General features: G+C 39.4%; 1 protein-coding gene across 4 annotated transcripts in view; it reads left to right on the forward strand.

Moving 5' to 3' along the window:
- Positions 1 to 10,657: 10,657 nt before the first annotated feature.
- The window catches only part of ABCA9 (ATP binding cassette subfamily A member 9), a 65,824-nt gene continuing 54,920 nt past the window's right edge, over positions 10,658 to 21,561 (forward strand). For 3 of the 4 annotated variants that reach the window (XM_044247551.1, XM_044247553.1, XM_044247554.1), the window contains exons 1-5: positions 10,658 to 10,870; positions 15,910 to 16,011; positions 17,572 to 17,779; positions 19,975 to 20,139; positions 20,938 to 21,041. In XM_044247551.1, coding sequence (XP_044103486.1) covers positions 15,916 to 16,011; positions 17,572 to 17,779; positions 19,975 to 20,139; positions 20,938 to 21,041 — 573 coding nt within the window. In that variant the 5' untranslated portion in view covers positions 10,658 to 10,870; positions 15,910 to 15,915. Of the gene's footprint in view, positions 10,871 to 15,437; positions 15,637 to 15,909; positions 16,012 to 17,571; positions 17,780 to 19,974; positions 20,140 to 20,937; positions 21,042 to 21,561 lie in introns of all 4 variants that reach the window. The other variant, XM_044247552.1, reaches the window with a different exon arrangement.

Raw genomic sequence — 21,561 nt, forward strand, 5'->3', positions numbered from 1 at the left:
ATCAGCTTCCTGAGGGATCTCTACCAAAATGGACTAAGAGAGTAACTAATCTGGGGTCTATGTCTTTGGTTTTGAATGTTTCAGAGTGGAAGAGCCTTTCGGGGTTGCAGCTGGATCCGCATCCCACTAAAGAACGATCACAGATGGTTATATGTGATTTAGACACACAGAACGTTATTCCTGAGGGATTCCTGCTGAGCTGGATAAAGCCACCTTAAGGGTGTGCTCACCTGAGAAGGAGGACTGCCCATGTCCTCCTGTAATTGCCAAGTGGAGCACTTCAGATGAAGGAGCTGATACGCTTTGCAGGCAAGTCACAGGAGCTAGGATATTCCCCCACTGAATATGCCCATTACCAGGCTGTGGTAAATGCTGTGATTAAAGGGGCCCCTGTTACGTGGGTAACTTGTGTGGCATCACTCTTGCAAAACTCAACAGTCTGGGAAGTTTTATCAGAGTTGCTGTCTTAGTTTCCCCATTTGGATCTCCCGATACTGAGGTCACCAAAGTAATGAAAAAGGAAATGGCGGCCGCCTGGGTGGCTCAGTGGGTTAAGCCTCTGACTTCAGCTCAGGTCATGATCCCAGGGTCCCGGGACTGAGCCCTGCTCTCTGCTCAGTGGGGAGCCTCCTTCCCCTCTCTCTCTGCCTGCCTCTCTGCCTACTTGTGATATCTGTCTGTCAAATAAATAAATAAAATCTTAAAAAAAAGAGAGAGAGAGAAAGAAAATGGTGGAGACAGAAAGGCATCAAGGGACTCCACCCAGCAGAGAGGACATCTTTAGACAGTTATTGAAAAAGGGATGAATGTGGTAGACACGGATGGTGTTGAAACAAAGGTACTGATGCAACATTATGGAAGTGTGTATGGACCAGTGAGACTTCCCGTGGGTCCCCCGACAACAGAAGGCTCCAAGCAGGTTCTCTCCACTTACCCCACTTTGGAGGAATTTAAAAAGCTAGAGGAGAAAGGTTATGAAACCTTTGGTGAGAAACACCACCTAGAATTGCCTGAGGTATAGATTAAGCAGATTAATCAAAGTAAATGTTGAGGGAGAGGCCAGGGTCTTCTGGCACAGCCTGGTAGGGACCCCATGCCGTAGGCACAAGTGTGGATAAATTGTCCAGGGAGAGGATGGAGAGGAGGAGAAACTTTTGGGGGGACTCCTTAACCCAGGAGTCAATGCACTGGGATTTGAAACCTGTTGGTGATATCTTTTTTTTTTTTTTTTTTTAAAGATTTTATTTATTTAGTTGAGAGAGAGAGAGACAGTGAGAGAGAGCACTAGCGAGGAGAAGGTCAGAGAGCGAAGCAGACTCCCCATGGAGCTGGGAGCCTGATGTGGGACTCGATCCCGGGACTCCAGGATCACGCCCTGAGCCGAAGGCAGTCGTCCAACCAACTGAGCCACCCAGGCGTCCCTGTTGGTGATATCTTAATGGTGGCTTAATTTAGGTCATGGAAGAAATGAAGATCAAAATGTTGATAGGATTAAGGTGAAAGTTTAGATGAAAATTAGGATTTTTGAGTAAACTTTATGTGAGGCGGTTGGTTTTCTTTGACCTGACTGTATTAATTGGGTGGATATCAGACTAGCAATTACTTCCCCTACCTAATATTGTAAATAGAAGACATGACAGTCCGCCCTCTGGCCAGCCTTAATTGGACACGGATGGGGACCACTAGAATTTCTCAAGCCTACACAGGCCGTTAATTTAAAACAATGCAGAATGGCTCAGTGGGTTGGGCCACTGCCTTCGGCTCGGGTCATGATCTCAGGGTCCTGGGATCGAGTCCCGCATCGGGCTCCCTGCTCGGCGGGGAGCCTGCTTCCTCCTCTCTCTCTCTGCCTGCCTCTCTGCCTATTTGTGATCTCTCTCTGTCAAATAAATAAATAAAAATATTTTTAAAAAAATGCAGAAAACCCGGTGGGCAGAGAGATTACCTCTTTAGTTAATGACACATTAGAAGCTGGGGTGCTGGTGGCAATGACTTCTCTGTAGGACGGCCCTGTATGGTCTGTGCAAAAGTCTTATGGCTCATGGAGAGTAACAGCAGACCACTGAGGCTTAAGTAATGCCTCATCATTGAATACATCAGCAGTTTCAGACACTGTTTCAACCACCCACAAAAGACAACAGAGACCCAGTGATTTTTTTTTTTTCTTTCCCCAAACACTTTCTTCTGTATCTCAGTCCCAGAAGAGACCCAACCGTAAACCACTTTCACATGGAAGGTTTTCAGTTCACAGTTCCTGTGTGGTCACAGGTCATCTAAACTCACAGCTTACTGTCATAATTCGGTCAGAAAGAATTTGGACCTGATACAGGTCTCCAAGGTAATAATACACCACATTGATGACATGGTACTATTGGAAACGAAGAGAAGGCTTGGGATGGATTTGAGGGCTGTGGTGACTTGTAGACCCAATCAAGACTAGTTAATGAATCCAGCAAAGTCCAAGGAACTGCCCTAATGATAACATCATTAGGAATGGCCTGGGCAGGAGCCCCCTGGGATATTCCTCGAGTGACTGTTTTTCCCTACTCCCAGGACCGAATAAGAAGCTCAGCATTTGGTTGCTTTATTTGGATGGGGGAATGCATACTCCTGGGAATATTGCTAGTTCCTTGAAAGAAAGCCATATTTGAGTGGGGACCTAAATAAAAGCATGACACATCTGAATGATAAAAAGTGATAGGTCTCAGGGCACCTGGGTGGCTCAGTGGGTTAAAGCCTGTGCCTTCTGCTCAGGTCATGATCCCAGGGTCCTGGGATCCAGCCCTGCATCAGGCTCTCTGCTCAGCAGGGAGCCTGCCTCCCTGTCTCTCTCTGCCTGCCTCTCTGTCTACTTGTGATCTCTGTCTGTTAAATAAATAAAATCTTTTTTTAAAAAAGAAAGTGATAGGCTTCCCAATGCCTTTGGACTCCTGTGATTCCAGATCTCAAGTCTGTGGTTTGCTCTGAAGCCTCAATATTAGATGGGTCTAGGAAAGATGACTGTCAGAGGTAAGGGAACTTAATTTTAAATCTTATCGGTTTAAATCTTAACATTTAAATTTGAATACTTGCCTGGGGTTAGTGGCTACCATAAAAAAGACTTTTGCATAAAAGTTTTACCACCTAAAACTTAACTGACTTAAAATCACAATCTTGTTTTAGCTCCCCCCCCCCCAGTTTGATTTCTGGCATGTGGATATTCGTTTTGTTTGAATTTGATTTGAATTTTTGTTGTATTCTATTCATCCATTTTATGTCTTTGTTGAGGGAACAAATACAATAGCATAGTCCAGCAACTGGTAGAAATCTTGTGATTGTCTCTTAAAATTACACCATGTGCTATTTTGGTGCAAATGATCCATTAAAAGGTAACTGGCCCAGCATTTCCTCCAGCTTTTTAAGTTTTACACTAAGCAAACCAGGAAACTTGCAAAAGTACTCTAAGGGTGGGCTTAGAAGAGTAATAATTGTAACATTGTAAGCAGTATTTTTCAGAAATAGAATAGATTTTTATTTGATTTTTTTAAAAAACGATTTTATTTATTTATTTGACAGAGAAAGATCACAAGTAGGCAGAGAGGCAGGCAGAGAGAGAGAGAAACGGAAGAAGGCTCCCCACTGAGCCCGATTCTCTGGCAGGCAGAGGCAGAGGGAGAAGCAGGCTTCCTGCTGAGCAAGGAGCCCGATGTGGGACTTGATCCCAGGACCCTGAGATCATGACCTGAGCCGAAGGCAGCAGCTTAACCCACTGAGCCACCCCGGCGCTCCAGTCTTCGATTTTGTTTGACAAATTAATTTTGTTTTCATAGACAATCTTTTACAAAAAGGCTGAGCATCTGAGTTTCTTATATAATAGTAAATAATTTCTATGAAGGAAAAAAAGCTCCTGCAAGATCCTGGATATATGGATTTAATCAAATATGTAAAAACATTGTGGACCGAGGCTTGGATTTCCTAATTGATAAGAGAGACCCCCCAGGTTCCATTCAAGTCTGCTGTCCTGAGATTGGCATCTATCTACCATTGCTCACATCCTCCTTTTCACATAGTGCCGGGAGATAGTCCCTCACTGTCAACAAAAGCCAAGGAGAAATTCAAGGTCAGTATTGCTTAGTTCTTTCAAACCCAATGATCTGTGTGCAGCCTCTGCAAATCTAAGTATAGCTTGTAATGATGTACTTATAATCGGTGAAAACGTTCAAAAAGACCCAGGCTTAACAAGCTTATGTAAAATAAAAAGAAGGGAGAAACTTGTACAGACCCAGTGACTTTATAAACTCAAAATTGGTGAATATAAATAAAAAGATTAAGTCATATTGAATTATACTTTAGGCAAGTTACCTTTTGTAAAAAGAATGAAATAGCAGGGACGCCTGGGTGGCTCAGTTGGTTAAGGGGCTGCCCTTGGCTCAGGTCATGATCCCAGCGTCCTGGGATCAAGTCCCACATCGGGCTCCTTGCTCAGCAGGAAGCCTGCTTCACCCTCTGCCTCTGCCTGCCACTCTCTGTTTGCCTGTGCTCACTCTCTCTGACAAAAAAAAAAAAAAAAAAAAAGTTTAAAAAAAAGAATGAATTAGCAAAAATGTCACAAAATTCAATGGTACATTCACTTTCCATATTGCTGTTTTTGTCACTGAGCTATTAGTGCTGATGCTGTGTCCTAAGTCTGAGTAACTCATGTTGTTTGGTAACTACGTTTTTTCTTTCTTGCTCATTTTAAGCATTTTCCAGGCTTTCACTAATTCATGACTTACCGATTTCAGGAGCCATTGATTCTTTTATTGATCCACAAATGATTTTCATCAGTGATAACTTTGGAAAATATCTTATACAGAGCACACTTCACAGATTTTCCTTCTGTTTGCAGGAGTCCTACCAACCTCTGCATGATTCGGAAATTACTAACATGTCTAAGGAAAACTTGTATTCTTCCATTTCAAGACTTCTAACTGCATCCTCGGTTGCCAAGCACATCTGCTGGTGGGTTCTTAGAATTTGCTTTCCACTTCGCAGAAAAAAAGTCTTAACTCTCATGTAGTGAATTCTTTACTTCGCGTTGTTGTATGTAATCATTCACTCAGCCCTCTCTTTCGCTTCCTTGTTTTTTTTCCTTGGGACAAAGAAACTCTTCCTTCTCCTGCGAAATACTCTCCTCTCCTCCGGTTCTGACCCAGTCCCTTCTTTTCCTCTTCCCACCAAGGAAAAGCAACGCTCCATTCGTTACTTGATTTCTCCTGGATTTTTGGCATTTCCTTGCTTCCTTTTCCCTTCTCAACATCATCTTTAAACAAAAACAAAAACCTACCGTCGACCCAAGCAACTCATTTTGGCAACCACCCAACCAATGGCCTCTCTTTCATAACCAGGCTTCTAGAAAAAATACCTCACATTTTCTTTGTTTTTGTTTTTTGCCTCCCTATCTCACATCAGCACGGTACATCTAAAGCCCAAAATATAGGCACTGAACAACCTTCATGCCCAAGGCTCTGTGATAGGAACCGTAGTGAAGATCCCGTGGTACTCCTCAGATGTTTATCGTCTACGGTGGGAAGGACGTGAGTATGATTAATTTAAGGTATGGTGAGGTACATACTACCGTAGCAGTACACAGTGCCATGGGAGTACCTGTGAGGAGCCTCCCACCCACAGGTTAGGAGGGCCGGGAAAGCTCCTCTAGGACAAGTCAGACACTCACCATAGCACATACCCTCCCCAATGTCCATAACCCCACCCCCTCTCCCGACCCCCCTCTCCCCAGCAATCCTGTTTGTTTTGTGAGAATAAGAGGCACTTATGTCAAATACCCAATAAATTTACAGGAAAGAAGAATAGAAAGCCTAAAAGGGAAGCAATATTAGAATAAAACATTAGTTGGTAATTTCCTGAAAGTCCAAAACAAAACAAAAACCCAAGACCTGAAGGACAAGTAAGAATTAGAAGGATAGTCACCAATTACTCCTTACACCTACTAGGTCTCCCAATGATCATTTAGAAGGTCATTATGGGAAGGCCAGTTCAGAGGAGGGATTAAATCCAGGAGAGCAAACAGAGATAAATGAGAATATGATGCATTGGTTTAAAAAAAAAAAAAAACTGAAGGGTGCTAGGGTGGTGCAGTTGGTTAAGCGTCCAACTCTTGGTTTCAGTTCAAGTCCTGATCTCAAGGTGGTGAGATTGAGGCTTGCCCTGGGCTCCATGTTGGGTGTGGAGCCTGATTAAGAGTCTCTCTCCCTTTTCCTCTGCCCCTCCCCGCTGCTTGCATGCTTGCTCTCTCTCTCTCTCTCTCTCTCTCAAAGAAAAAGAAAAATAAAGTATAATCATTCAAAAAGTCATGTTTAGGTACGCCTGGAGTTGGAGGAAGGGTTAAGGCAGAGGCAGGCTGGAGAGGAGCCGTGAGCAGAAGATAAAAGTCTTGTGCACTTTTGCAAAGAAGCCAGGACCCTGTGAGGGCAGCAATGGGAGTGACATAACAAATATTGTATGTTGGAGAGATTTATGTGGTGTGAAACGGATTACTTGTCAGTTTTAAGAGAGAAGATAGGAAAGAAGTAAGACAAAGGCAATCGATCTCAAATACCTAATAAATTTATTTTTTTATTAAATTTTTTAAATTTCTTATAAACATATAATGTATTTTTATCCCCCGGGGTACAGGTCTGTGAATCGCCAGGTTTACACATTTCACAACACTCACCATAGCACATACCCTCCCCAATGTCCATAACCTCACCCCCTCTCCTGAACCCCCTCTCCCCAGCAACCCTCAGTTTGTTTTGTGAGAATAAGAGGCACTTATGTCAAATACCTAATAAATTTACAGGAAAGAAGAATAGAAAGCCTAAAAGGGAAGCAATATTGGAATAAAACATTAGCTGGTAATTTCCCGAAAGTCCAAAACAAAACAAAAAAAACCCAAAAAACACAAGTTCTTTGATTGCCATTGGCCATAGAATGCCATGCAAAACCCAAAACCCAAAACCAAAAACCAAAACCTCGGCACATTTTCATGAAATTTCATACATCTGCGACTAAGGAGAAGATCCTGAAATAACCTAGCAAGAACTATGAAAGACTTTAAATTAATGAGAATCAGAGTCAGATAAGCATGCTTATCAGCAAAACTAGATGTAAGAAGGTAGTAACAGAATTTTTTAAATAAATAATTGAAGATATTTTCAGTCGTGGTCAGAAACGAAAACATAAAAAATCCAGAATGACAGTGTAAACAGAAATATAGGCAGAGAAGAAAGGCAGATCTCTTGGTCAGTTTACAAAGGACTAGAAATTACATTAAAATATGCTTGAAACTACAAGTAACCTAAGAAATGTATGTTAAGTCATCAAGGTGATAGTATATATTTTTTCAGATTAGCAATTTTTAAAAAATAGCTATAATTTCCAGGTGGGTATGTGGGATGGGTGAAAGAAACAAAGGGGATTAAAAGTATATTTGCTGTGATGAGCACTGAGTGATAGATAGAATCATTGAATCATTAGAATGTACACCTGAAACTAATATTATACTGTATGCTAATTACATTTTAATTAAAAACAAATCTATGATTTTCAAGCTATGCCAAGGCTGTGGAAAGTGTAATCACTACCATTTATTTAGTGCCTACTCACTGCTTGGTATTGGGCTAAATACTTCATATGTGTTGTTTCCTTTAATCTTACCCCCCAATTTTTCAAATCCTAAAAGACCCTGTTGCATAGTATCCTACCCTTTGTATCTTACTTGCCCAGCATTGCAATTGCTAGTAAAGAGTCGAGTTCAAGCTTCAAGGTCAAATATGCCGGCAGACTTGTTCCATATAGGGTGGGATATGGACACAGAAATAGCAGGTCACGGGGAAAGATACTGAGGCTGATCTTTTTCCCTTGTCAGAATAAGGCAGATTCAAATATGTTTGTCAACATGTGAGAATGATCACTAGTGAAATGAAAGACTAGAAAGTTCTCACCCACGGGCTTTCCACAGGAGAAGAGAAAAGGACAAGGGGAATCTGAACAAAAAAGGAACAGAGAAAAAAACATGACCAGTGTAGAGAGTTGGGGAAACCACAGGAAAGCACAAAGAGCAAGAGAGCAAGGACAAAACGGACCAAATAGAATTTGTTTGTTATATGTAAAAAAAAATATAGAGAGAAATTTTTGGAGAATATTTGCCAAAACCCAACTTAGCCACACAGCTGGGTCTGAGGAAGGACAAAAAGCAAGAACAGCAAAGTTCTTGGAAAAGAGCAGATGTTCTCAGTCTCTCTCTCTCTCTCTCTCTCTCTTCTTCACTCTCTCTCTCTCTCTCTCAAGCTGCTGGGGGGGTTCCACTCTTCTTTCTCTGCAAATTGGGTTTTTTGCCCTGCTTTTGGACACAGCGTTGAGGGCTGCACACAGGTCCACAAAGCTAAGTACCCTGTACAATAAGCAGGGAAAGAATTCAAAGGACTGTTTCACAGCACATGAAATCTGTAACGTATCGGCCCTGGGGAATATTGTTGCAAAACATATGAAGCAAAAAGCAAGGGGAATTGTAAAATGTATGTATCTAAAGTGAAAATCATGGAGTGAACAGAGACACACACAAATGAGCCACCATAGTATGTTATTTAAGCTACAGACGGAAGTTGGTCTGAGTACCAGGATCTGCTAGTCACCAGCTCTGTGAGTTTGGACAAGTCTTTTAAACTCTCTGGGCCTCATTTATCTCATCCCATAAAATGGGGGTGATTTTAATAGCACCGAGCGGATAAGAGTATTATGTAGATTAATTGTGCTGATATTTAAGTGTATCCTGCACATCCTAAGTGCCGTATGTCGTTGCTTAGGAATTATCTTCTGCATAAAATCAGTGTTCAGCTGTCTTTTAAATCCCAACAGGATAATTTTTTTTTTTTTAAGTTGCCAAGCAGATTCTGAAACTTACTTAGAAGGGTGAAGATGTATGGCTTCCTCGAGGAAATGCTGAAAAGAGGATTAACGAGAGTGCCCTTGCTCTGTTACAGTGGTACAGAGATTACAAAGGAGCACACAAGAAGGAAGCAGCCCACATTTTGAAGGAAAAGGATGGCGTCCGAAGGGCAGTGGGAGGTACATGCTTCCAGCTGTGGAATGAATAAGTCAAGCGGATGAAAGGGAAAGCATAGGGAATACAGTCAGTGATATTATAATAGCTCTGTATGGACAGATGTTAGCTGCACTTAGAGTGAGGACAGCATAACACACGAACTTGTTGAATCAGCAGTTTGAACACCTGAAATTAATGCAAAGTCATGTGTCAATGTGTCAACTCTACTTCAATTAAGAAAGAAAAGAAAAGAAGAGAAAAGAAAAGAAAAAGAGAATAGAGTCTAGAAGCCAACTAGCATCAGAAGGCATACAAAATTCTGCCAGGAAAAAACTTACTGAAAAGCCTTTTCTCAATTATATTCTCTGTTTACAAAATGCTGGTGATGTTATTACATGGGATAATTTTGTATCTTCCGCAGAAGACAGCAGATATGCAGAAACGCTCAGGAGTTTTTTGTGGTTTTTTTGAGCCTCAGGCGTTAATGAGTTTGATCTGCCTTTGTTTTGCTTGCTGAACAATTCCTGAACTCATAATTAGCAAAAGAGCACACAGGATTGAATAAACATTGAGAAGTGGGAAGTAGGTGAGGAAGATTTCAGGGGATGATCGTAGACCATCTGACACAGACGAGTCCGGTCCGTTTAAGAATTGCACGCACAACACATTGTTGCCCCTTCGGTTACATATTCAGAAAGCAATCACAGCGCAGAAGCAGGGAGCAGACTTACCTAGGGCAAGCAGAGAGAGAGCGGCCCTTTCTCATGTGTCTTCTTCAGCCCAAACCAAACTCCAGGAATTACAAGAAGTTTTACAATTGCCTTGTCTTCGACTTACATGAAATGCTCAAAGGAGAGAGAGTGGCAACTCTTACCTGTTACAAATGTGTCTTGAAAAATATGGAAAAGTGGACATATTCAAACCCAGCAGCTGGTTATAGAGAAAGTGGTTTGTTTGCTGGGATTTGTTACAGAAAGAACAAGCCCGTAGATCTTGGTGACTTTACACAATGTTGCTCAAAAGATACTCCTGCTTTGCACTCCAAGAGTGATGCACAGTGAGCTTGGATGGGATGTAACTGAAATGCAGATAAACGCAGACAGAGTTCATGGTTTTACCCTGAAAAAAATTACATGGCTTCATTGCCATATTTCTATACCTAGGTTTTAAGAACTCAAGGGGAGGGTTTTGAGTACTTTTCTGACCTGGTTTTGTATTTATACTATCATTTTTTGAAAAAAAATCTTTTCTTTCTCTCTTTCTTTCTTTCTTCCTTCCTTCCTTCCTTCCTTCCTTCCTTTCTTTCTTTCTTTCTTTCTTTCTTTCTTTCTTTCTTTCTTTCTTTCTTTTTTAACCTCTCTCTGCCCTGCTTTTCTCTGAACTGTCTCTTTACTTATGTTGTTTTAAAACACTGTCCCAGGGCCAACTCTCCCATTAGGACAGTGTATGCAAAAGCTAATTGAGAAAGACTAGATTCTCTTTGGTTTGATAGCTCGTAATGTTTTGCTAAGTCCAGCCAGCCATCTGCAGCTACAAACTCCCTGCTGAGTTGCTGGCCGGGATACAAAGAAACGAAAAACAGGGAAGAAACCACCATGTGATGTGAGCGTGGAGTTTTCTGGCAGCCCGGCTGAATGAGGACCATAATCCTTTTCGGAAATCATTCTAAAACGGAACTATTCGCAATAAACATGAAATTAAAAGCATGTTGTAGTAATGATCCAAAAGGAATGTGAATTCTTCTCCAGGACATGCAGAGACCTGTGGACGAACTATTTCTAGATTCTTGCTCCAGCTTTCCTGAGAGTAAGTTAATCTCTAAAATTGTGGCTGTTTTGCATATAAAACCATAACTTATGACTTCAAATAGGGAATGTCAAACATTTGGATGGGAACTAGTAAATGCAGTAAATTATTAGTTGTTTTGATTCTCCAAATCATCTGAGTATTTTATATTGTACAGCTAAAAAAAAAGAAAAACTTTAGTTGAACTAAGTGTTGTGTTTTTTTTTTTTTTCCATTTTCACCCCATGACTAAAGCATAGCATATATTATCTAAAAGGGTATTGGGCGAATTGAAAGGAATATAACTTTATGTTGCCTCTTTGCAAGTATGATGATGGGCTGTTTCCCAAGTGGTTAGAATTACTTATTCTTTTTTGTTTGTTTTTACTTTTACTGCCAGAGGATTTGTAAGCACTGGGGGTAGGGAGCAGGAGGGTAGGAGGGGGGCACATGATTTTCTGAGTTTTGAACTGTTTTAACTGGCTTGAGAATATTTTCATCAAGAAAATGTAGGACAATATTTTTATTGACCTTGTTCGTCATACTACGTCTTTGATGTAACTTGTTGTGCAATGTGTTTATTCTCTGAATATGAGGAAATCTATCAGGCGGGGTGTGACTGGCTTTTTATAGCCACGTTATTATTTCTAGATCACACGACTTACTATTCAGAGCAATTTAGGATGGTTAGATGTTTTGTGCTCCTCTGGTGAATAGTAAATCCCGCCCGCCCCACCCCACCCCTGGATTTACATCCGGATGTGTAGTGGGGGGAAAAAAAAAATCAGTCCTAACAAACAGAAGTAAATAACCATAATTGTGACTGATCATATTAATTCTGTTGTCATTAGTAATTCTTTCTGGCACACGCATTTCTCCACAGGAAGAAAGGAGAGCAATGTATTTAACCCCCTCAGATACCATGGTTTACTAGGGCACTGATTTCTTAATTGGTAATGTTGCAGTTTTGTTTGAGTTGGGGTCTCCAGACCATCACAGTCTGCTCTGTTAACACCAACATCAGGAACTCAGCAATGAACCTTTGTTCATTTCTGGACACTTTTTGTTCTACAAGGGGGCACCTTGCAAAGGCAACTCTACGCCCTAAAGCCCTCGTCCTTGTCTTATTCTCTGTCTTCACGCTTTCTTTTGTGCTCCTTGTGTTAATTTTCTGTTGCGGCTGAAACAGAGGACCTTGAACTTTATGGCTGAAAACAAAGCAGATTTATCATCTTACTGTTGGGGATGTGAGAAGTGTGATGTGAGTCTCACTGGATGAAAGTCAACGTGCTGGCAGGGCTGCATTGGTTTCGGAGGATGTGAGGGAGAATTCTGTTTTCTTGCCTTCTATGGTTTGCAGAGACTGCTGGCGTTCCTCAGCTCCTGCCCGCCTTCCTCCATCTTCAAAGCCAGCAATGGCTTGAGTCCTTTTAACAGCATCTGCACTATCTTTTTTACTTCTCTTTTCCACTTTTCAGGACCCTTGTGATTAAATTGGGTTCCCCTAGATAATCCAGGACAATCTCCCTGACTTAGTTGATGAGCAACCTTACTCCCATCTGCTTCCGTAATTCTTAATACATCATGTAATGTGATATATTCACAAGTTCCAGGATTAGAACGGGACCATTCTTCTGCCTGCCTTATTCCTCTTCAATTATTCCTTACCTCTCAGACTGAAATGGCAGATGCACAATATTCTCTGCCTTGAGTAGGTGACCTTCCCATTTGAGCCACCTCCTGAATACCAGTAGGAAGCACCATATTCATGGCTTTGCTCTGGCCCCATGGGTAAACTCAGCATTAGGCCATGAAGGTAGTAGCCAGAAACAACCTTATTAGTAATATGGTGGAAGACACAATAGCAATTCTATGGTTTCCATCTCTCTTCAATATGGCACCAAAGAAGGACACCATGACCCCCAAAACCCAAGTCTTATTGACCAATTGACTTGTGCTCCAAGCTTTGCACTAAAGCTCAAGCCATTATGCTTGGAACACTTCCTGGATCAATTCCCCTCCTACAAGGTTGGGTTCTGTTAACTAAGATTACACCTTATGTTTTCTTTATCAACTAGGATAACTCATGGGTATTTGTGTTTTATAAGTCTCAGGGTAGTTTTGTTATTCTTCCTGATGGGAAAATATTGAGATAGATTTCTTGCAATTCAATTATGGAACTCATTCTGGAAGATACACTAGTAATTCTTGGACTGCACTAAGATGACCATATAAATAATTACATCATGCTACCACTCCCAGACTGAGGGTTATATCTGAAATCGGCTGCCTTCACTAGGTTTGAAAGAGACCATTTAATGGCTATAAGACATATAAAACAGCTATGTCCTGAACTGTTGTTGTTATATAGGTTCTCTATACATAATGTCTTCTGCTGATGACTTGGCCTACTTATTGGAAACTGACAGTCTGGCTGATTGGTAGACTTGTGTGTAAGCCTAAAGGGCAGCACTCTCCCCCTGTGAGCTTAAGCCCTTACATGGATTATCCCCAAGGCCAACGTTGAATCCATAAATAGGAGGCAATGGATGACTCTTCCACTGACAACAGCAGAACACCATGGGGGTCTGCAAATCATCAGGCCTCAATTGCCTCCAGTGATATACTATTAGAGTGAGGTTTTGTTCAAGGAACTCCAAATACAAATTTATCTGATTCATGTGTTCATTGTTTGCTCACTCTTTCTCCCTATTTCTACCTCCCACCTATCATCTCATATGCATGCAGGAGTAACAGACATCGTGAATCTGAACATTATTTTAGGTGCTCTTTTCTATAACTATATTTTTCTGCCCATATTTTTCCAACAAAGAGCACCTTCACACCACTGGGTCCAACTCTGGCAAGTTCTCAGAATCTAGACAGCTTGAGAAGGCACAGAACTTCCCACCTATCATCTCATATGCATGCAGGAGTAACAGACATCGTGAATCTGAACATTATTTTAGGTGCTCTTTTCTATAACTATATTTTTCTGCCCATATTTTTCCAACAAAGAGCACCTTCACACCACTGGGTCCAACTCTGGCAAGTTCTCAGAATCTAGACAGCTTGAGAAGGCACAGAACTTCAAAAGTTCTATTTTACCTCTTTCACTTTTTTTTTTTTTTTTGAGAAAATCCAACATGGCTGTAAGGTGAAGAAAAAATTGGTTCAGCTCTTTTTATTCTTGGCATATTAGACTCTTTTCCATTCTACTTCTTACCTCCCACTCACACATCCCCTAAGGTTTGATATTTTCCCTCCACATCTTTGCAAATACCCTTTCCAGTGGATGCACCTTTTCTTTCTGCCCACATCTAGATGAGGTGCTTGCCCAGGTATGGAAGCTGCAAGGGTAGTTCTCTTTACACCCATTATGGACTTGTCTTTCTTGAGAATTCAGTTCATCAATGTCTCCTTGCATCTATTGCTTTTTGTTTGTGTCGTGGGAAATGTGGTTTTAATTTTGTTGGGTTATTGTTGTTTCTTACCATTGGCGTATAGATGTTCTACATTCTTCTATATCTCAGCTGTGGACTTGAACAGAACAACAATATTGTATTCAAGCAGATTCTCATCACCTCCTTGATACTCCGTACGGTGGAACTAGACGCCATCCTTCTGCTATGGCCTTTAGCCCTACAGGTCATTTCAAGTGAGAGACTATTGTGTGGTTTTCAGGGATTTCATCATAATTTTAGATTCAATTAATTTTCTCAATCTTCAATTAATATGCCTATTTTGGACAGGAGAGTCGGAAAACTTTTTTGTGCGTATTTCTTAATTTGAGGCAACATTTAATAATTTGGCTGACATTTTGTGGGGGAGTATCTGTGGTTTTGGGGTTAAATCATATTCTAGTTTTATTGCAAATATATATTTCTTCTTGTGCCTTCTTAGGCAATTCTTTGTATTTGTCCCTTTGGGTAGATTTTTCAAAGGAAATTGGGCAAATCACTTTTTCACTTCCAGTTTGAAGATATCAGGCTGATTTTTGTTCCATTATAAACTGTTTACTCATTCCTTCCTGAGCAACCCCACCTCTACCCTTGCAACTTAATTCTAACTTTTCCCTCCGTCCTTTAATTTTAAAAATACCATTCTTTTTTTGTCATTGTATTTGGTACTTGGCAAGCCTTTTTAGGAAATATGCGTCTTCCCACTACCTTGAAAAATTAATTTCCATTGGGTTTTTACAAGGTACTTTCTTCAATATATTTTTCTCCTGTTTTTTTCTTCTTTTGGGGTATCTCTTTACCAAATACTTTACTTTTGATCTTACTTTTTTTTTTCTACTTCATGTATTTTTAATCATGTTTTTAAATGAGTTTTAACTTTCATTGAAAATCTGGCAAGATTACAAAATTTTTCTCTGTTGCATAGATCTTATGTTCTTTACTGACTTCAGTGGGATTTTTAGGTATGTAATTTGCTTTTCATTTTTTCTTTCTTCTTGAATTTTATTGTAGTCATTAAATGGAAGATTCGAAAACTTTTCTTCTGTTTATTATAATAAAGTTTTCTTTGGAAAGATCATATATTTTCTCTGCCTCTTGAGAGTAATCAATCTTTCCTTATGTTCTAGCATTTTGGGGTTCCTCATAATGACTGCATGGACCAAGTAGTCTAACTGGATCCCTCCTTGAGCTCCTCTGGATGCTAGATTGATCCACACAATCCTTAGACAAATTTCAACAACAACATTGGCACAGTGGTTAAGAATGAGGTCTCTAGAACTTGGTCATCTAAGTTAAATCTCTGGTTCTGCCACCATTAGCTCTTTGGTGAGTCTCTTAACCTCTGTGTGCCTCATATCCCTCATCTTTTAAATGGGGATAATAGTAGGATCTATCCAAGATTTATTATGAGGATTCAACTAATTGATTTGTTACTTAACTTGTGCTTTCTTTTGTATGTTTTTAGCCTTCTGGCTCCCTTTCCTACACATGGAATTGGAAACAGCTGTTATGATGTTTCTTTTTGGTTCGATTGCACAATGCTTCCTATTTCAGACCATCACATTTACTTCCTTTACTTCTTTATTTTAAAATAAACAGGTCAGAATGATCAAGAGGCACTTAAGTGTGGGTCAGCAAACATGGGCTCTCCTCCGCAAGAACTTTCTGAAGAAATGGAGGATGAAGAGAGAGACCTTGTTGGTATGGTTCAGAGTCTACATCGTCTCATATTTAGGAAAGAAAAATGTTTTTGGAGGGGGCACTGCAAATATTTATTTTTAATAAATAAATATTTATTTATTTATTCATTATTTAATGTTTCATATATATTCTATTGTTAACTAACAGGCTGGAAGTTTTTTTCAAATTCTGGACTTTGCTATTACTTCAAATGAGAGTCCTTTAAGTATATTATTATTATTTGTCTGACTAGAGACATTCTTTAAATAATCAATATTCAGAAATTCCCTGAAAAATAAATCCATATCTTTGTATTGCAGAAATAGTAATTCTTAACATATGAACTCCTTTGAAATTCATGAAGGTATAGTTACAAATGTTCAGGGTCAAAGTCAAAGAAAGACACAAATTTAATCCAGAATTAATCCAGCAAGTAAACCAAAATTAAAACAAACAAACAAAAAAAGATTCAAAAGACAAATTGTAGCCCTTCTACACATTTGTACTAAGGATACAAACAGTGTCAATTTGAAAGAAGTAATGGAAATATAAACAAACAGAAGAAGAAAATGACATTTTGAACTTTTGCTTCTATTAAGACAGTACTGTTTTCTTCTGATAAGAATGATCAGATGTACTTTGTGTAGAACATTAAGTAAATTGAGAAAAATATATTTAAAAAGTTAAAATCACTTATAAAATGCCCATAGTTCAAGGGGTTGGGTATTAACATTGTATCTTATGAACATTGTGTGTGTGTGTGTGTGTGTGTGTTCTTTCAACAAATATATATTGAATGCTTGGATTTACAACAAATAAAGCATACAAAAATCAAGCAAGGAGTAAAGATTATAAAGTATAATTATAAAAGTTGAATTCTATGCTATAGAGATGTGTTACTTCCAACTTTTTAACTGTTTTTAATATAAGCATCACAACTGTCAATTGATCTATCTAGATAGAGAACAACACACATACTAAAATAAGATCAGATGGTAAACAAGATATTTTAAAGTCCTTGTGTTTAAAATCAAAAGTATGTAATAGGGTCTTTTCTTAACACCAGAATTTAAATGCATTCTGTTGCATTTCCAATTTCAGAATGTTGTCACAACGACAAAGACTTCTTAAAAATTCTTTTTATGAGCAGTGTTTTGGGGCAGTCTTCTTTCACGTGTACAGCATCAGCCAATAAAAATAGGACCTCGCTTCTGTTTTTGAGAGCTGGAAACCAATTTCATGACACCTAACACTTCTCTATCCATCGACACGCAGGTGTCAGCAGGACTGTAAACTACTGAGTCATTCCTGAAGCAATCTAGCCTCTAACGCTCACATGATAAACTTAGACTCTCAATTATAATTGGAATCAGTGCTACAGCTCTCTTTTGATGGACAATGCATGTATTTCAAAATATGCTAATCAAAGGGCAAAAGAAAATGGAAACACTTGGAAACTGGGAGAGAGGAAAAAATGGTCCATGCTACATAACAAAACTACACGTTTGAAGTTCTTATGGATGATTTCTTTGTGGATGAGCAGCTCTTGATTGGTTTCATTTTTCTCTCATTGCTGTGTAGGAATGGTTTTTCTCGTTTCTTCTAGTATTGTTTGCATACCGACTTTCCTCCAATTTACATCAAGTTAATGACTTTCCTCAATTGCCTGCAATGAATCTGGGACGTGTAGATAACTTTAATGACTCTAATTATGTGATTGCATTTGCCCCTGAATCTAAAACAACCCAGGAGATCATGGAAAAAGTGGCTTCAGCCCCATTCATGAAAGGTATGTTCTCTAGCAGTTCTTGACGTTTTCCTGATTTGCAAAACATACGCATTTATTTTGGGATTTTGTATTATCCTCATTATCATCCGTATCAAAATGAGGCAGTCTGGTATTATTCAAATGTATGTTAGTGAGAAGATTTTGGAAATGTTGGACAGCACTAGAGCATAGTTTTTAATTCTCTTCAAATACATAAAAAACTGAGAGGGAAATTAGACAGTAAAACCAAGAAGTCAGCAGTAGCTACCAACAAAACTAGATAGTAGGGTGTTTCTCCAAACCCCACAATATAACTGGTGGGGGGGGAATCACCAACAGCCACCAAGCCTGCATGGCATCTCTCTGGGGTGTTGGGAGAGCAAAGGGGAGCAGTGGGGTATCTGATGGAGCTGGAAAGAGCCCCCTGGGAGGAAACCAGTACCCCTTGCAAAGCAGACTAGGCCAATCTGTGAACAACTGAAACAATTTTCAGCCACTATCCTGGTAGGGTAGTATTAGGCAGTTATCCCAAAGCTGTTACATATGGAAAGTGGGATATACCAAATAGGTAATTATGACATAGTCTCTTTCTCCCACCCCTCTGTCTTGCAAACCCAGGAATCTCAGTCCTGGAGGAAAGGAGATGCAGAGGTCTGGGACAGGAAATTTACAGGGTAAAGAATATTGTCAGGGCACCAGGGTGGTGCAGTGGGTTGAGTGTCAGACTCTTGGTTTGGGTTCAGATCATGATCTCAGGATCTGAATCATGAGGTTGAGCCCACATCAGGCTCTGTGCTCACCACAGAGTCTGCTTGAGACTTTCGTTCCCTCTGCCCCTCCCCCCATGATCGAGCACATGCAGTCTCTCTCTCAAATATTGTCATTCCAGATTGCTAGGAAGCCAGTGATAATGAACAGGTTCTGAACCATGAGAGACTATGGACTCTGAAAAACAATCTGAGGGTTTTGAAGGGGTGGGGGTGGGAGGTCGGGGTACCAGGTGGTGGGTAGTATAGAGGGCACAGATTGCATGGAGCACTGGGTGTGGTGCAAAAATAATGAATACTGTTATGCTGAAAATAAAAAATAAATTTTAAAAAAAAGGGACTCAATTTCAGGAGACTCCCACTGGTCTAGTTGACATACTTTGAGCTTCAATAAGAATAGTAGGTGTCATGATATGAAACTCATCCAATGTATACATAAAATCCAGGCTTCCACCACGTATTAAAAGAAAAAAAATGCTTTTAGAATATGGTACAGAATCAGTTCTTCTTATGAAAATTTATATATGAAGAGAAGATACCCAGTATTTATCCTATATGAACTATATTAGTGGATAATCAAACAGATGCTGGAAAGTACTATTTTATAAATGTTTCCACTAAAACATAAAAAACAAATGATGGCAATATAATATCACCATTTTAAAACTCCCATTGAATTAATGGAACTAGGCACTGAGTATCCATGGATGCTAATAATATCTCTAAATACCAGATTATCAGAAATCCTGACACTCTGATGAAAGAACATACCACCACCTCTAATCACCAAAGGGATTTGACCAGAGTCTGATTCAGCCTCTGGATGCAGCTGCCAGATTGCAGGAGATGCAGAGAATTAGAAGCATATCATATTGCACTGGAAGTACGCATCCATCAGAATCCAGGCTGCAGAGAATTACAAGGGCTAAGTAGCCTGGATTTGGTCAGTAGCAGTTATTAATTCTGTTGTATCTTTTAGGTATCTTGAGATGCTATCTTGAGAAAACATTCTCTAAACTTAATGATTTTATGTTGTCTTCAGAGGTTTGGCCACATTGACACCATGGTCATGTGTAAATACATCTTATAATTATATGATGTATTTCAACTTTGGATAGGTCTGTGTATTGCTGTGTATTGCTAGGGGCATTGCTGGTGTAATAGTGGTATTGATATTATCCCAAATTCAATGCTTTAAATCATTGGTTTAAAAGTTTATTTGGAAAGACATGTTCTATTTGTGATAAAAGTGATTGCTCCATAACTCTGATTTTATCCAGAATTTTAGACACTCTGCCACAGTATGGATCTCTTAATTAGGATCAGCCCTGCCTTTAGTGAATAAAGAGGTTTAACATTAAATAACTGTAACATAATTGAATATGGTCTGCTGTCATTGGACCACATAAAAATCTTCCTTATTAGCTACTTCTTTCTTTCACATTCCAGGAAGAAGAATCATGGGGTGGCCAGATGAGAAAAGCATGGATGATTTGGATTTAAACTACTCTATAGATGCAGTAAAAGTCATCTTTAATAATACATTCTCATATCATCTGAAGTTTGTCTGGAGTGGGAGAATCCCCAAGATGAATGAACACAAAGACCATTCAGGTAATTTTCCTACTAGAAGGATTTTTGGTTTTTGTTTTTTTTTGCTATTATGTCATTAGCCCCTAGAAGACACATGCGATCTCTGAAGCCTACACAACCATATGCTGGATGTTCTCTTAATTTCTGAATATAAATGCGATTTATTCTTATTTAAATAAAGCCTGTGTTCTTAAGTATATTGTTTTATTAAGAAATAATATTTGCTATTATTCCTATGCTACCTCTAAATATAACCTGAAGGAAAGATTCTTGCTCATTGATTCTCAGACATTTAAAAAAAATGTAATGCTGGGATGCCTGGGTGGTTCAGTGGTTAAAGCCTCTGCCTTCAGCTCAGGTCATGATCTCAGGGTCCTGGGATTGAGCCCCACATCGGGCTCTCTGCTCAGCTAGGAGCCTGCTTCCCCATCTCTCTCTGCCTGTCTCTCTGCCTACTTGTGATCTCTATCTCTATCAAATAAATAAATAAAATCTTTTTAAAAAATGAAAAAAATTTAAAAATGTAGTGCTTTCATGGCAAAAACAACAGAAGAGCAAAGCTCAAAAAAAAATTCTTGGCTAACTGAGAGAATGATAAGATTGAATGCAAATTATTGATAACTGGTCTTAAAAACATTAATAAAACAATTCTGGTGTATTCTTCTTAGGTATGTTCTTCCAAACTCACTGGAGAAGTCCTACCATACACTGTATTATTGTGGGTTTGTAGTGTCTTTTGGAACATTTGAAGTTTTGATTTTTCCTATAACCAAGATCATCCCATCCCATCATAAATGTTGTGTTCTTCTTTTACTATAGCTCATTGTCAAGTAATGGATGAAAAAATCACATGTGAAGGTTCCATGTTCTGGGAGAAAGGTTTTATAGCTTTTCAAGCTGCCATTAATGCTGCTATTATAGAAGTGAGTATTGAGTTAAAGAAAAGTAACTGCATTGTATATTGCACTTTGATGCATGATGCTATAATGAATTGCCCTACCTTAGCATTTACTTAATTGAGTCACTGAATTTATTTGGCACAATACAGAGAACAACTGCTATAGGTAAGCCATTATGCTAAGCACTGAGGATCAAGAAATCAGTAGAACACAGGTACTTTTCTCCAGGGATCCTGGATATTGAGGGGACAAATATATGGACATGAAGTCACATTAAAAGTTTAGGTTCTATCATGGAATTACACATGCTGTGCAAGGCAAACAATGAAGCAGAACATACTCTAATGAGAAATATCAGGGAAGATGACAAACGGAAGTGACATTTCAGTTGCACCTTCAAGCACGAGTAAAATTTTGTGCAGGGAAGATGGTAAATAAGAAAGGTCTAAGGAGTCAGCCAGAACTTGAAGTGTTTCAGGAACTACAATGGGGTTATATAGATTTATATAAACATATATATTTAAGTGTGGAGTGCACATAATTT

The sequence above is a fragment of the Neovison vison genome, chromosome 5 (genome assembly GCF_020171115.1).
Source record: "Neovison vison isolate M4711 chromosome 5, ASM_NN_V1, whole genome shotgun sequence".
Lineage (NCBI taxonomy): Eukaryota > Metazoa > Chordata > Mammalia > Carnivora > Mustelidae > Neogale > Neogale vison.